We start from the raw sequence: 16,900 nt of genomic DNA on the forward strand, positions 1-16,900 counted from the left end.
TTAAAGGTGAGTTTGAATTAGCTTTTAAAAAAAATATTTATTTTTTTTATCTTTTGAAAAGAAAACTTTTACATACAAAAGTTATTTTATATTTAAATAAGTTTTTTAAAAATTATTTTTAAATATTAAAAATATATCTTGTTTCTACTTTTTTAAAAATAAGGTATTATTAATTTTAAAAAAATTAAATTATTTACTTTTTTTAATAAAAATATTTTTTAAAAAAACGTATCTAAATAAGTTTTAATAAATAAAAGTATTTATTAAAAAAAAATATTTTTTATTCAAAAAAAATCAATCCAAACTAACATTAATTTATCAAAATATTTTAAAAGCAAATAATAATTACATAATTACATAAACATTATTAATGGAGAACCAACTTGTAAGTGAATAGAATAATCCCCCAAAATATGTGTGTGGGGTTCATTTATGTAAAATATATGGTGTGAAAGCACAGAGTCTGTATGTTGTTTTTACGCGTTTAGTGGTGATCTTTTGCATTTCATTTTGCTTAATGCTGCTGTTCTCAACTTTGCACAGAGCCGTGATGCAACATGATCAAAATATACCAATCATTCTATCTATATATTAAAAATCAATCACTAATCAATTAATTAATATATATAAAAATATGTATTTATTATTTTAATTTTTTATTATATTATTATAAATATATTTGATTATTCTATTATTATATATTTAATTATTCTAATGATTTATTATTTGACTTAAAAAATATATAAATTAATAAATCAACCCCAAACTAATAAAGTCATGTTAGCTTCTTCCACAACCTGCTTCCTCTTTTATATCTATCGGTTCTATTATTATTTTATTCTTCATTTCTCTCGGTTATTGTATCTTTCGCAAATGGGTCCAAAAATGTGAGACAGAAAATAGAAACAAAATATAAAAACAACACGCTTTTGGTTTTATATTTTTATGGCAATTTCCAAGTGGTTACCATCAAGAAACTTTTGTCATTTGTTATAAATTTCAGGTTTATTACCTCTTGTCTCTATACTATTTACTCAATTTTATATTATATCACTATAACCTTAAAAATTAGAATTGAGTTCATATTTTGAATTCAAATTTATAATAAAATCCTTTAAATAACTTTATTAGTAGTTATTACCAAAAAATGGTTAGGTATGTTATTAGGTAAAAATTCATATATAATTATTTTTTTTATAAAATTAATAAATAATTTAATATATTTGAATAAATTATCAATCATTTACATGGCAATCTCTAAGAAGATCATGTGAGTAACTTGTTTATATATGGGCTCCACTCATTCAATTAATACACGCCGTGTCTCTATATCCCTTTGTGTATTACAATTTCTATGTTCTTTCCCTCTTTATATTCCAGTTCAAAAGTTTTAAGTCACCATACCGTGTGGTTGGTTGCTTTTTTTTTTTTTTTAAATTAAGTTAGCATATATAGCGTGTGCTTCTTTTTCTCTAATAAACATACTTGTCTATTAAAATAAGTTTGCCTACTACAATTGAATGAACTCCAACTACAACATGCTTTTATTTCAATAAGGAGCACAAAATTCTTTGAAACATAGTCACGACCGATAGCTGAGGTGAAAGGAGAACATATACCTCAGAAAGCAAGCAAAATGCATGACATGAATGTTGGTTATATTAATTGCGGTCTAATCAGTTAGCACAGCCAGTAAATAAAACAAGCACCAGAATCTCAACCCAACAAGTAGAAATCACAAATCAAAGATAAATTGCTAGTCATGATGAATTGCATCCTGAACTAACTGCCTAAATTTTTGTTTTGGTGAGAGTTCTTGAAAACAAATAATTTTTAACTGTTTCTGATTTCAATGATTTGATATGAGGATATATCAAAGATTATCATATACAACTGAAAATGTTAAAATTGTAATAGGAATATTTAATTGAATATTCACTTCCCTTTACATTAAATGCTATAAGCACTTAAATAAATTAAAATCATTTACCAAAAATTATCTGACAATTTTGTTTTAAATTTATCCAATCTCTTCACAATTATGTGAACTGAAATTGAGTGAGTTTAAATGGAATAATACATAAATTGAATATTCAGAGCATAAACTCCTCATTTATGTAAAATTATTGATGTCTCTTAATTTGAATAATCAAAATAAAAAAAAAAAGAGCATATATATAGTTTGTTTACCTTAGCTTCAGAAAAAAAAAGGTGACAAAAAAGTGGTTTAAGTGTTTAACTATAAGTACAGTATTCAGATAGCCGTTGAGATACACAAACTAAAGAGTTTTACAAGAACACAGAAGTGAATGAAACTGTATCTGTTTGTATACAAACTTTCAAATAGTAGTACAAGGTGGGAATTAAGAGGCATGAAGTTTTATAAAGCTATGGTTAATGATTAACCAACCACAAATTAAATAGATCAAGCTTTATCTAGTCACTGAGTTGTAAAACTCACCCCGTTTTTTTTTAAAAACATTTTTCAGGAACAAATACTTGACTATGTGAGACTTTTTATTCAAGAGTAACAATCTGCAACGAGTATGTATTCTTTGTTGAGTTCCTAGATGTATATGCTTCATATGTCACAGGCAGGATCCAACCATTTATAATTATTTTATTTTTGTTAAAAATATATAACTATTTATTTTAGAACTTTTAGGATATTTATGACTTTCTTATTCAACTTATATTTGAGTCGGTTTAGGCTTGTTAAGGGACTATTTTCCTGAGCGCCGGTCATGGTTCATTTTGGGCCGTGACAAAGTGGTATCAGAGCTTAGGTTTAATCTGTGTAATATGGAGCAAGTGTCCTATGGTAGAATCACAATTGTATAAATAGAAGCGCGTCTATTTATACAAATTGTGGCAATATCAGAGGCCTATAGGAATGTCATCCTTGTCCTATGTGTCATTGTTGTCTTTTGATTGTGATCATGCGTCTTCCGTCACTTCTTACTACTCCTGTCCCTTTGTACCCAATCTTGACTTATCATTTTGTAGCTTTTCTCAAACTTGCTTTTGCAATGACTTCAGTTTCGGTTTGGTTCGCGATATCTGCATTGTAGCTAATGCTAATCTTTCTCACTTTTGTGAATGTATGCTTTAATCTTTTTTATCTTCACGTTGTTCTCTATGATTCTTGACGTCAATATCTCATGCATTACTTAGAAGATTCGATCGGTGTTTGCCATGGGTTATTATCTGATTCCCTTATAGAATTGTATTTGGATTTGTGGATTGCATGAATTTGTTGAGTTATTGATCGAAATACTTTGTTCTACGAGTTTTTCTTATGTTGATTATCTTTGAAGTTATAACATAATTTTGAATTGCTTTTGATTCTTCTTTCAAATCAATAATTTTGAAAATTGTTATTTAGTTGCTCAAGAAGGACTATGTGATGAAACATATGAGTAGAGTATTATTGTTGTTTATTCTATTTGTGATTTTGTGTGCTTAAGTGTAGTGAATTAATTGGGTGATTAGTTAGATGGATCGAAGGTCTTTCTAATCTAGAAGTTTGTTTGAATTTGTCTAATTTGATAATCTGGTTCTATTATGGTATTGTGATGCTAGACATGGCTTTCCTGTCACAGAATTGTTGTGATTATGTTGTTCTATGATTTTTCTATTGTCACTGAATTCTGATGATTTCTGTGAAATGTGATGCTTGTGAGAGAAATTAGTTATTTCAAGAGATTTTTAAGAGATATATAATACTTAAAGAAAGAGATGAGAGCTAACCTTGCAGACTTAAATTGAGGAACAGGGAGAAAAATTGTTAACTTTTGAATGCTTACAATATAATGTTTTATTGGTTGACACAACTTTCCATTTATTCAATTGGGATCCCTTCCATTCTGTTTAGATGGAAGTAAAGCTCAGAAGACTTTCTATTATACTACCTTTATACTTTTTTTCAGGTTTATCATTAGTTAGATTAAGAAATATTTTTCGTGATTATGTCAAATGACTTCGTACTTTCAAGTGAATTTTTATGATCATGTTCATTATTTTGAAACTGGAAGTTGAAATAATTTGATTGGCCTGATTTTAGAAGCGCACAGCCGATGTGTCTGTGTCTTTTAATAATTCTGTGCTATGCTTTGATTTCATTGTTGCGACAGTAGATTACATTTAGACGCGAATGCCTTACTAAATGGCTGTTCAAACAACTTATTTTATGTGTATTATCATGACAAAAAAAAATTCCTTTATGTATAGATGTGGGTGTGTTGGAATCAACTCTGATAATTTTATTTGTTTTGGTGATGTTTGTCTTTTATTTTTATTAGCTGATTTCAGATATATAACTGTAACTGTGATAGCAATAATGCTACTTTGTTGTTTGAATTTGATTTTAAACTGGATATTTGCTTGAGTGGTATCTCAATTTATTAATTGTGAAGGAACTTGATCTACTCTCAAACGAATAATGCATGTGAAGGTAAAATATAAATTATGAACGCTTGCTTTTTGTTGATGAGTAAAAGATGAACTTTGCTTTTTGGTTAAGATCTGAAATTTGGAAATCTTTTTAACACTTATTTTTTTTTGAAAATTTCTTTATTCTCAACTATTGTTTTATTCTCAGAGATTTAGAGAGATTGATTTTCTGGGTTTGTGAGATTGAGATTATAGGTTTTAGATATTGGAAAGAACTTCTGACGATTTTGGATGAAAAAGATTGGCTATCTAATTCCTTAAAGTTGAACAAATTCTTTATATGAGTTTTTCCCTTATTATATTCATGGATTATCATAAAGTTATATATATAATTGATTACTTTTCTAATTTTATGACAGCTTTGGTACTTGTTTGCAATCTATGAAGATTGGAAATGTTTAAATTCTTTTAAACTGATGGGTTCATTTTGAGTCATTGGATTTAATCTTAAGTTGTTTGATCATAACTTGGTAACGTGAGAAATGATGGGTATGAATTGATCATAGTTTGATCTTGGAAATGTCAAATTTATCAATATTTTCTTTTCATGAGTTTTTATTTTTAGTTCGTTCATTTATTTTGGATTTTTTTTCATATGTTGCATTTGCTCATTCTAAATATTTCCTTTATTATTATACTTTAATTGATTGTGTTTAAATATTCCGTTTTGTTATTGTTGTTGATGTTTAGAAGTAGAAATCTCCAGGTGATACTATTTTTTTCTTATATATGCTAGCTTCTAATTTTGGATGAAACATCTATGTCCTTTTCCTAATTTGCTCTCTCAGTTATTTGCAATACTCTTATCATTTTTGGCCTTTTAGAGTTTTGATGATGATGTTGATGAGAAATGGTTATGGAATAAGGAATATGGTGAAGCTTTTTCGGTGATTTCAATATTTACTTATGCCCTAAAGCCTCTTATGCTATGATGATATTGTTCGGTTGGACTCTGTTTTGTTTTGTTCGCTTTCTAGTTTTGTTGAAAAAAAAAATCTATATTCTATCTAGCGATGTCAAATCTACGGAGGACCAAAAATTATAACTTGCAAGAAATAGTTCTTCTAAACTCTTTTGTTTCTTTTATTTAAGTAATGGTAATCGTTAAGTTTGGGAATGTTAGGTGTTCTTCTTGGGATGGTTTGTGTTGAAGTATGCGCTATAATCGTACTACGTGATTTGATGTATCGTTCATTCCATTATATTTCATATCGGGAGTTCCTTGTTTTAATTCTTGTTGAAATAAAATTTGATTATTTTGTTTCATGTCCTACATCTTATGCATATCTCGATCTTATCGTGCTTTTGGCTATCCCATAGATTCTCAACAACATAGGTGTTGACGTTGCATTCCTTTACGTGAATTATGTAACTCCTTGATGTAATCTGAATTTGCTTTACTATGATACATCATATCTTCTAGTATTCTCGAATTCTTGTTCCATGTCTTCTCAAAAAAAAAAAAAAATTGCCATTGACTTTGCTTACCTTCTTCTGGTGAACTTTGTATTTCTTTGATCCTACTTAAACTTGTTTTGACCTATTGCACTATCTTTTCTTTTATTGTTTCTATCAAAATTTCTTGATTCAGATTTTCTCGTTAAGATTCAATTGACTCTCTTTCTGGGACACTTCATTGTTTCTGTACATCATTGCTTAATTGAAATCTTAAGCATCCTTCCACGTTCATGCGAACACTATCTGTGAGGTTTGTTCTTCTCTTTCCAAGTTTTGAATCCTTTCGAGTAAACTCGTGTTTGTTTCGGTGTCACGTGCAACTCCCAGATAGCAAACGATACGTTAGTTCATTAGGACACAGCTTATCGATACTGAAGTTCGAAAAGTTGCAATTCTAAGACATGACATAAGACCAGTTGCTTCCATGGATATATACTACAGAACCAAGGAGAGTATGAATTAAGATTGTATTTTGAGGAGATTGACGAACGAAGTGAAGAGTGCTATGTACATCTGAGCTATCAAGGGAATGTGAGTCGGTGAATGTCAATCGTATCTTTTTAACGGAAACCTATCTTGTAACTTTTGCACCTCTTAATACTTCTTTCTCATGTTTGGTAAAAGTGCTGAAACCATGTAAAGTCTTGCAGATTATATCAATTTTAGAGGGCGAAAATTTTGTAAGGAGGGTAGAATGTAAAATCCCTCAAATACCCTTTCTCCTCTTTTTCCCAAACCAAACCCTAACCCCATTTTCCCAAATTAAACCCACTAACACTCACTCTTTTACGCATACACCCCACACCCCACAGCCACCTAAGTCCTAACCCTTCGTCCCTTCCCGGACTCTGACTCCATGAGCTTCAGCAGCTCAGCTCCCTCCTCACTCTTCGATCTTCGCTGTTTCGGTGTTTCCTGTGCTGCCTGCGCCTGCGGCCTTGCCTCAGTTTTGTGGCGTCACAAATTGCAGTTCGCAGCGGCCGGGCGGCGTGCTCCAGTTCTCTTCTCTGCGAGCTGCCTCTCGTCGTCGGTCTCCCACATCGCCTGTCCCTGTCTCATCTCGTTAGTCATCACAAAATCGGAGTCCCGGCGGCGCTGTGTCTCGTCTTGCCTCTGCTCTGCCTTTCGTTCCCCTCTCCTCCTCTGTCTCTCGGCGGCTTTGTGATTTAATGAGGATATACCATGATTGAAGAGTAGAGCTATTGGCCTCCTAAGTGACCTGAGATGCAAAGGTGTTGCTTTGGCTGAGGATCTTACCAATGAGATGTATCAATTTGGTGCGGCAGAGCTTCTTGCTGTGGCTGCTTTGGATGGTGGAATTGCATCCCAAGACGTCATCAAGAACTATCGCCAGCTCCATCTTGTCGCTACTCCGGTCCAAATTCTGTGGTCATTCGTTCCATTTCACTTCAATCCTCCTTACTTTGAATTTGGCACTCCGGGTTTGGTATCTTCGGTCCCTTGGGACCACTTTGTGAGTAGGCTTTATATTTATAACCGTTAAGCTTTTGGTTTATGTTATTATGAGTTTTTAATTATATTTATAAAACTATTATTGAAGAACTTTGATTTAATTATAATAATTGATTTATTATAGTTGAATAATTATTCTTATGAAATTCATATATTAGAAATTTTACATGAGAGTATATATATGTTTGATAAAGCTTTATATTATTTTAGAATATTGGTTTTATTCGAATATATACTTTTGAAGTATTAAAGTATTTGTTGGCACTCACTTTGAAATTATGAAATATGTTTTATGATTGAAAAAGTATGATTTGAAAATATTTTTGATAAGAAAATATTATCTGATTGATTTGATTCGATACCTTATATATTTGAGAGATTAAAGATTTATTGTATTAAACTATATGTTTTGAATTGGTTTGGGAGGCTCGTATTAGAAAACCGTAGTTAACGGCGGTTATGACGTTAACTTAAATGCATTTGGCTCAGACTCCATCTAGCAGGGGTGTTGCTAGCCTAACGTGTAGGCCACACGTTAGATCTGTTATTCTGTTAGGACACACAAGAGGAAAGGGCTACCCATAGAGGTGGAGCCGCCCATGTGTGGACTTTTGATTTGATTTCTGTATGAGAACTCCCTTATTGATTCACTTATTATTATCAACTATTATTTTCTAATTAAAGTTACTTTGATAATAATGTTTATATGGTCTCATGTCGATTATAGATGTATTGTCTAGTCACTGAGTTGTAAAACTCGCCCCGTTTTTTTTTTAAAACATTTTTCAGGAACAAATACTTAACTATGTGAGACTTTTTATTCAAGAGTAACAATCTGCAACGAGTATATGCTCCATATGTCATAGGCAGGATTCAACCATTTGTAATTATTTTATTTTTGTTAAAAATATATAACTATTTATTTTAGAACTTGTAAGATATTTATGACTTTCTTATTCAACTTATATTTGAGTCGGTTTAGGCCTGCTAAGAGACTATTTTCCTGAGCACCGGTCATGATTCATATTGGGCCGTGACACATAGTTTTTCACACCCCACAAGATTTATTGTTTTACATCCAGGAATTCGTGATTGCAGAGACCTAATTGAGAATCAAGAGCCTCCCTGCTTTCCATCCCAGAGTTTCGAAATTTGACTGTAACCTCTGCACAAAACCTTGATGGTAGAGAATTCAGAGGATAATCACACCACTCCAAATATCTGAGTTTAGCAGAAAACGGCTCCAGGGTTGTTTCAACGTATACATTCGATTTTCTTCCATGCCAAGCACCATAAAACCTAAGAAACCTTAGGTGAGGCATATTTTTAAAGGTGTTTGCACTTAAGTGTAGATCTCCAGATTCAGACAAGTTATACAAAATGCCTTCAACTGATTTTTCTCCCTGAAAAAGAAATAACCAACAGTAAAAAAGTGCACAATGCAAGCTCCATTTTCTATATAACATTATAAGCAAAAGCAAGATACGTACATATTATCTCACCTCACTATCTTCCAATACATTCCTGACATTCTCAGGATTCCTCAATCGGCTACGCTTTTTGAGGTCGTTAGGTGATTCATTGAAAACAATTTCCAAACCCGTTTGTTCTATCAGATCATGCATTTCAATTTTGTTCAGCGGTGAAATAGTTATAAGAGCCTTATCTTGGAGGCTGTCTATTCCAATGCTTCCAAATAATTTACAAGACTCCAGAAAACATGAGACTTCATCCTTATTTTTTCCTTTGAAAAAGAATACAATATCAAGAAATATAATTTTCTCATGATAGTCTAGTTCATCCACACTCAATTTCAAGACATTGTAAACGACCTTATTGGGATGAACCCTGAGTTTTTCCAGCGCACTTTCCCGGACTCGTATGCTTTTTCTTGAGCGTAAAAAAGAACCCAAAACTTCTAACGCTAATGGAATGCCTTTGGCATAGTTAACCACCATTTTAGAAAGTTCTTGATAACCAATTTTAGGAGAAGCATGGCCAAAGGCATTTAAGCAGAACAGCTGAAGGGAGCTTGAAAAGTTCAACGGCCGGACCTCATATATTCCATGCACTTTTTTAAATATCTGCTTGTCTGCAGTTGTTACGATGACTCTACTACCTGCTCCCAAAGTGAGTTGTTCACCAAGATACTCTAATTTCCTTGATGCATCCACATCATCAAGTACTATAAAAAACTTTTTCCCACTCAAACTTTTGTGATCACAGACAGATATGGGGTTGGCTGATCCTCTTACAGGGATATTTTGTTTCTTTAGTAGTTGAGAAACAAGTTGCTCACACAAATAATCCAGACCATGTCTTTCTGATTCTTCTCCGACATTTTTCAAGAAGCAACAACCTTCGTACTCTGAGGAATATTTATTGAATATAAATTGAGCTATGGTTGTTTTACCTATACCGCCCATACCCCAAATTCCAAGGATTCCAACTTCATTCAGCTCCATTTTTGCTAATAACCATTCAATAGGCCTGACTTGTTCATCAATTCCAACAAGTCAGGAATAGGTTCCAAAATTTTTATATATAATTTAAATTTATTCTATAAAAAATTGGTATCAATTTTTATATAATAAAAGTAGAGGTAGCTATGAAATTTTGTAGAGCTATTGATTATAATCTTTAGTTTGGCCTATACATGTCATGTATCAATCTCTTTATCACTTAAGTTTTTGAATTGTGATGACAACACAACAATTGAATCAGAAGATAAACATAAAAAGCATTGCATAAAAAAAACAAAATAAAATCGGTAAGAGGTAAGAGAGAAAATCTTTAAAAATTGAGAAGCATACAATTTGTTCAGTCCTTAGCTGTACGAGAATGTAAAAGAAATGGTTCCTTGACAATGACTGCTTTAGAAGTTTGTCCTAAAATCTTTGAATCAACCGCACACACTATGAACAAAACATATTCTAGCTCATCTATCTAACCGACAAGTTCTAGTGTTCCACAATCAAATATTTATCTTTTTTTACATTATTTTTATATTATTTTATGAAATTACTACATAGATTAAACTTTCTTTAGCTATAACCATATGTATGCTCTGGCTTCTTCTTCCACAAATTATTCATAACTTGTATGCAAGACGACTATATAAATGAAATAATAAGCAGCTTAATTCATCTATACATAAAACGAAAATTCATATGTTGGCTACATGAATAACATATGTTGCATTATCACCTCATCAATAGTAATTAAAAAGAGTTTCACATCATATATAGTAGCATATAAAAGAGTTCAATGTTCAAATGCATATATACCTTAATAACTAATTATAATGATTATAACAAATTTTAGTACAAATATTATTGAGAAGAAGTAGAAGAAGGTGTAATCTTGATGACAAGGCCAGGGAAGACATCGTCAGGGTCATGGATATGAGGGTTGTTGTCAACAATATAAGGGTCACCGCACTTGTCACTTATGGTGTGAAGCGTCTCCCCTTCTCCGACCACATAGATCTCCTCGCACGGTCGTCGGAGACTACTAATAGTGCTGCTATTGTGTTCATGAGTGAAGATAGTTAGCATGATTAGGACAGTGGATGAAACAAGGAGAAGAGCACAGTACCATGAAGCTTCTTCAGCTGTGGCGTTTCCCTTTCTGGACTTCAAAGCCATTGGCTTCGTCACTTTTTCACAAAAGAGAGCAAGCTAAGATCGATGGTTGGAACTTCTAACTTGAAACTTGGAAGTTATTAATATTATATAAATGAAGATGAAGATATAAGGATGAAATAGGATAAAGAGAGAAAATAGGGGGCACGATGCTTGTGAGGGTCAGTTTTGACGGTTATTCAGGACAATACATATGGTTATATATATATATATGAATTAGTTTTGATGCACGTCTAGTTTTTTTATTTTTTTCAATATTTTCTAATAGTTTGATAGATCAAAGACTAATTTATTGCATACTGAAATTCCATTTAAAGATTTATTATTGGCCAATGAGTTAATGTATATATAAAACGGAATACAGTGTTTTACAATACTAATTTTGTGTATCAAAATTAAACTCTTTTTTAATACATAATTTTATGGAATAAAATGTGCTTTTTGTTTTTTAAGGGTAAAATATTAAATTGATCCTCTATGTTTGGGCATAATTCTGTTTTGATCTTTAAAGTTTAAAGTGTCCTATTTAAATAAAAAAAATTTCATTTAGCTTCAATTTAGTCCCACCGAGAAGTTAAAGTTAAATAATTAACGAAATGTCCTACATAACAGCAATACAAGAACAAGGTCGATAATTTAGAGAACAAGTACAAGCTCTAAAGGTACAAAATCAACCGTGGATGCATCAATATATTTATTTATCATTCTCCTTGGTTCTATAGAAAATATTTCATTTAAATTGTAAGAAAAATGATAAATAAATACGGTTGATTTTTTGCCTCTGGAGCTCGTACTTGTTCTCCAGATTATCGATCTTATTCTTATACTGCTGTCATATAGGACATTCCATTAATTATTTAACTTTTGACCTCACGGTGGGACTACATTGAAGCTAAATGAAACTTTTTTTGATTCAAATAAGACACTTTAAACTTTAAAGACCAAAACAAGATTACAACTAAACAAATGGACCAATTTAATAATTTACTTTTTTTTAAATAATAGTTTTACGCATTCCTAGCTAACTAATAATTAATTAGTTTAAAAATAATTTCATTCTTGAGAGTAATTTTGTTTAAATATATTTTTTGGTGACATTAATTATCGGTCTGATTGTTCTAACAATCTCGCTACGGTACCAACAGTATTTTTGCCAACTTCTGTCAACTCTTGTTTATGATTGTGTTTAATGAAAATGTCTTTGTGGATGTATCTAATAAAAATGTCTTTGTTTTTTTTTTGAACCAAAGAAAGCTCAACACAGTAATGTGGAGCAACTGAACCAAACAACAAGTACTATAAACATTACAAAAACCCTGAGATATCCGATGTTGTCGTCAACACTCAAAAGGATCACTATCGGTCCATTCTTTGTAGCTCAGAATCGTCTTCCTGATTACAATCTCAACACCTGCTTCCTTGTTATTGAAAATCCTAGCATTGCGCTCCACCCAAATGTTCCAAATCACTGCAAAGAACCCTGTTAGCCACTTCTTCTGATCTTGTTTTCGCTTATGCCTATCGGTCCACCTCTCAAACAATTCCCTTAAAGTTCCAGGAATAGTCCAAACTTCACCAAAAGACCTCAACCAAGTACACCACACCTGCCATGTTAATTCGCATAGAAGAAATAGGTGCTGCACCGACTCTATCTCCTTCTTACATAGTACACAGAGATTATCATTGGGCCTAAGCACGCCTCCTACTCAACCTCTCTTTGGTATTAACTCTACCCACCAGCACAAACCACCCAAAGAGCTCTATTCTCGGAGGTACAAATCCGCGCCAGACTGAACTTGTGAAACTGTAACTCGTTATCTCATCCGACAGATACTCTGATTGTAGGACCTGCACCACTGACTGGGTAGAAAATATCCCTTTACTATCATACTTCCACACCATATTATCCTCTTTATCCTCTGACAACTTCACCGGCCTTAGCCTCTCATGAAGCTGGTTCACAAGTTCCAGCTCCCATTGGAACAACTCCCTTCTCCACTGGAAATTCCATATCCACTCAAGTCCATCCCAAAAGCCACAATCCCCTATCATGTATCCTTGTTGATTCGAGAGAGAGAAAAGTCTTGGACAAGTCACTTTCAGCGGCCCACCTTGCAGCCAGTTATCTTCCCAGAACAAGGTTCGCCTCCCATTTCCTACCTCCATTGCTAGGCCATTAAGCATTTTGTCTCTTATCCGCTGCTCCTTTATATGTAATTGACAGATGTCTTTCCAGGGCCCTCCTTTCACCGGTAACTGCTGAGTTAATAGCATTTCACCAGGGCTCAAATTGTTACACGAGCATATTATCTTCTTCCACAACGGACAATCCTCCTTTGAAAACCGCCACCACCACTTAAACAAGAGCGCTGTGTTTCGAAGTACTGCATCCCCAACTCCCAGTCCCCTAGCCTTTTTCGGTGCCTGAACCAACTCCCACTTGACCAACGGGATACCGTCATTACCATCCCCCTTGCACCACATAAATCGTCTCTGCAATGCAATAAGCTTTTCCGCAACCGCCTTTGGCATCTTGTATAGACTTAAGTAGTATATCGGTAGGCTATTCAGCACTGATTTGATGAGCACAAGCTTGCCTGCTTTGGTTAGAACCTTTGCTTTCCAAAGGCTGAGTTTCTCTTCCACCTTATCTATGATCGGTTTCCAAGTCTTCACCAACCGCGGATTCGCCCCCAAGGAAATCCCGAGGTACCTCACAGGTAGCACCGCTTGCTTGCATCCCAGCAACCCACACGCCTGATCTACCCAATCCTTCTCACAATTCACCAATATCAGACTTGACTTGTCAAAATTGATGCTCAGTCCCGACATCAACTCAAAACACTGCAAAAGTCTCTTATAATTCACTACTGTCTCTGTTACCGGGGGGCAAAACAATATTGTATCATCTGCAAATTGTAAGTGCGACAATTCGATATGCTTCCCTCCGACCAGTAACGATTCAATGCGCCCATTCCTTACAGCTTCTCCCACCATCCGATGCAACACATCAACCACTAACACAAACAGGAATGGAGAAAGAGGATCCCCTTGTCTGAGGCCACGCTCCATGTTAAACGGCTTGGATGGTGACCCATTTACCATAACTGACATAGTTGCCGAACTGACACACTCCATCACCCAATTCCTCCAACGCTGACCAAATCCCATTTTCTGTAGCACTATATTCACGAAACTCCATCTGACTCTATCATAAGCTTTATGAAAATCCAGCTTAATAATTGCCGCTTTCTTCCTCCGCGCCTTGAGCCAATGAACTGTCTCACAGGCTATGAGAGCACCATCATGAATTTTCCTGCCTTTCACAAATGCCGTCTGAGTCTCTCCCACCAAGCCTGGCATAACCGACCTCATTCTTCTCACCAATACCTTCGAAATCACCTTGTACACACATCCCACCAAACTAATCGGCCGAAAATCCTTTATCTCCTTCGCACCCAGAAATTTTGGGGCCAGTGTCACCCATGTTATATTCACATCCGATGGTAACTTTGCCCTTTGGAAGAACTCCAACACCGCCGCCGTGAACTCCTGACCAATCTCTTCCCAACATTTTTTTATGAAATTCATATTAAAGCCATCACTACCTGTGGCCTTAGAAGATTCACAATCCCAAACTGCTTCCTTGATTTCCTCTGCAGTCGGTACAACCTCCAATGCTTCTGTCTCAGCTCTGTCAATTTGCTTCAACAACCCATCCCGAACACCGATCCTTGGTGCAAACTCCTGCCGATACAACTCCTTATAGAATCCCCTGATTGCATGCTTTATTCTTGCCTGATTCCTCACAAGCCGCCCATGAATCAACAGAGTATCAATCCTGTTATTCCGCCTTCTAGCTGAGGCAATATTATGAAAGTACCGGGTATTCCTGTCCATGTCCTTAGCATATTGGGACCGAGACATCTGCTTCCAATGGATTTCCTTCCTAATGTACCACTTTTCACAAAAGCTCACCAACGCCTTCCTCCTAGCCTCCGTTGTACCATCATATATCCCTTCACTAACCTGATCGTCCAGCTTCTTTATCTCATCCTCAAACCTTTTCAGTCTGTTTTCCATATTACTAAATTTATCTTTGTGCCATTGCCTCAGAGGTATCGTCAAGGCTTTCAGTTTACCAAGGAATGGAGCTCTTCCCAAGTTCCTCTATTCATTTTTTACCATCCTTAGAAAACCCTCATGGGTGAACCAAGAATCTAGACTTCTGAACGGTCGATGCTCCCCTCCAACCCTTGTAACCTCCACAATCAACGGGCAATGATCCGACAAGCCCCTAGGACCACCTTTCAGCCTAATGTCAGGAAATTCCTCCACCCATTCAATATTAACCAACACCCTATCAATTCTACTACAAGATTGACCCCTGAACCATGTGAACTTCCTATCAGTAAGGGGTAGATCCACCAACTGCATGTCTAGAACCCAACTCTTAAAATCTTCCGCTGAGACCGGCAAGCTCTGCACCCCTTTACGATCCTCCACTTGCAGAATCTCATTGAAGTCCCCCAACAAACAGAAAGGCAACGAACACAAGCCTACAATATAGCTCAACTCTTCCCACACCACCCGCTTTGCCTCCCTCTCATGTGCCCCATACACTAGACAATAAGCACACTGAAAATTATTCTTTGTTAACACGCCTTCAACACACAACCACCTCTCTCCTTTATAACAATTACGTTTCTGAAACATCATATCATCCCACATTAACAACAGCCCCCCGGATGCCCCATCAGACTCCACAAACTCCCAACCTACCGTACTATTCCCCCAAATCCTGCCAACATCATATTTCGAAATATCCTCTCTTTTTGTTTCAATCAAACCTAACATGTTTATGTTATATTTCCTCTTCAACATTTTTACCATACTGAACTTTCCATCCCCCCTCAAACCCCTAATATTCCAATAGCTCACAATCATTTAATCAAAGTACTACTCACCTTATGTTTGTTCTTTGGACGACTCCTTCTTGCCTTTTCCTTTTGTTTTGCCAGTTTTCACTTTTTCGCTATTTCTTCATTTTGAGCTTGCAAAATACTCATGATATCCACTTCGTCATCATACAATTCCGCTCCAGATTCTACCGCCAAAGCCCAGGTAATCTTATTTTCCCCGACCTCTGCTTCCTTGGATATCTTGTCGCCCTCTCCTGTGGTGGTTTTTCCTCTGTCCGTGTCAGATCCAACCTCTTCCACAAAGCTTCCCGCCTCCTTATCTAGGCAATTAACGTCCGCTTCTCCTCCTCGGGCAGCCATGTTCGGCAGTGCCCTCTCTTCGCTAATCCCATCAGCAATAAGCCCTACCTTGTCCGTCAGCCCCTCTTCGGCCTCCTGTCCGACGCACACCCCCGGCCTCCTCACATTCCCGCTTCCACCCTCCTCTCCCACACCCAGATCTGGCCCAAACCCCTGCCACTTAGCCGCGTCTTCCTCGACACTACCCGGCGTCTGGCTCTGCACCATCGGCCTGGACCACCCGGCTTCACCCTCCTCACTCACCAGATTGGTCGCCAAGTTTCGCATGTCCCTCCCAGACGCAGCAGAAGAAACACGCGCAACCTGCCTACTCTCTGCCCACTCCAGCTTCTCCCGGGTCAGGGCTCCAGCAACCCGGTTCGCCACCTTCCAGTCCAGCACAGGCCCATCCGTCCTCCCACGCCTTAGCTGCACTCCCTCTCGTGTCCCATTGCCCTGCTGAGTTGGTATTGGGTTTGTTCCATCTAAGCCCAAGTCACACCCCTCCAGGTGACATTCAGTTTGGTTCCTTGATGGCTGGCCCAATAGAACAGGCCCACAATGTGCACCATAGCACGCAAAATCCCTTTCTCCCCCAGTACCGAACCCCTG

At 35.7% G+C, this 16,900-nt stretch overlaps 3 protein-coding genes across 3 annotated transcripts; all 3 read right to left on the reverse strand.

The window, feature by feature from the left end:
• Nucleotides 1-8,447: 8,447 nt before the first annotated feature.
• Nucleotides 8,448-9,848, reverse strand: LOC107627893 (disease resistance protein RUN1-like). The gene is made up of 2 exons (XM_016330706.3): nucleotides 8,886-9,848; nucleotides 8,448-8,786 (listed from the first exon to the last, which is right to left on the reverse strand). The coding sequence occupies exons 1-2, from the start codon at nucleotides 9,846-9,848 to the stop codon at nucleotides 8,448-8,450; spliced, it is 1,302 nt and encodes a 433-aa protein (XP_016186192.3).
• An 867-nt stretch (nucleotides 9,849-10,715) lies between these two features.
• On the reverse strand, nucleotides 10,716-11,030 carry LOC110269314 (uncharacterized). The gene has a single exon (XM_021117076.1). The coding sequence runs from the start codon at nucleotides 11,028-11,030 to the stop codon at nucleotides 10,716-10,718; it is 315 nt and encodes a 104-aa protein (XP_020972735.1).
• Nucleotides 11,031-15,197: 4,167 nt separating this feature from the next.
• LOC107627894 (uncharacterized) lies at nucleotides 15,198-15,920 on the reverse strand. Its single transcript, XM_016330707.1, has one exon. The coding sequence runs from the start codon at nucleotides 15,918-15,920 to the stop codon at nucleotides 15,198-15,200; it is 723 nt and encodes a 240-aa protein (XP_016186193.1).
• Nucleotides 15,921-16,900: the final 980 nt, after the last annotated feature.

The sequence above is a fragment of the Arachis ipaensis genome, chromosome B2 (genome assembly GCF_059453495.1).
Source record: "Arachis ipaensis isolate K30076 ecotype BB chromosome B2, ASM5945349v1, whole genome shotgun sequence".
In the NCBI taxonomy this organism is placed as follows: domain Eukaryota; kingdom Viridiplantae; phylum Streptophyta; class Magnoliopsida; order Fabales; family Fabaceae; genus Arachis; species Arachis ipaensis.

Coding starts and splice junctions, on each gene's coding strand:
- LOC107627893 (XM_016330706.3), bottom strand. CDS start 9,848: ATGGAGCTGAATGAAGTTGGAATCCTTGGAATTTGGGGTATGGGCGGT. Junction 8,787..8,885: donor ATGTATTGGAAGATAGTGAG/GTGAGATAATAT, acceptor TTTCTTTTTCAG/GGAGAAAAATCAGTTGAAGG.
- LOC110269314 (XM_021117076.1), bottom strand. CDS start 11,030: ATGGCTTTGAAGTCCAGAAAGGGAAACGCCACAGCTGAAGAAGCTTCA.
- LOC107627894 (XM_016330707.1), bottom strand. CDS start 15,920: ATGGTAAAAATGTTGAAGAGGAAATATAACATAAACATGTTAGGTTTG.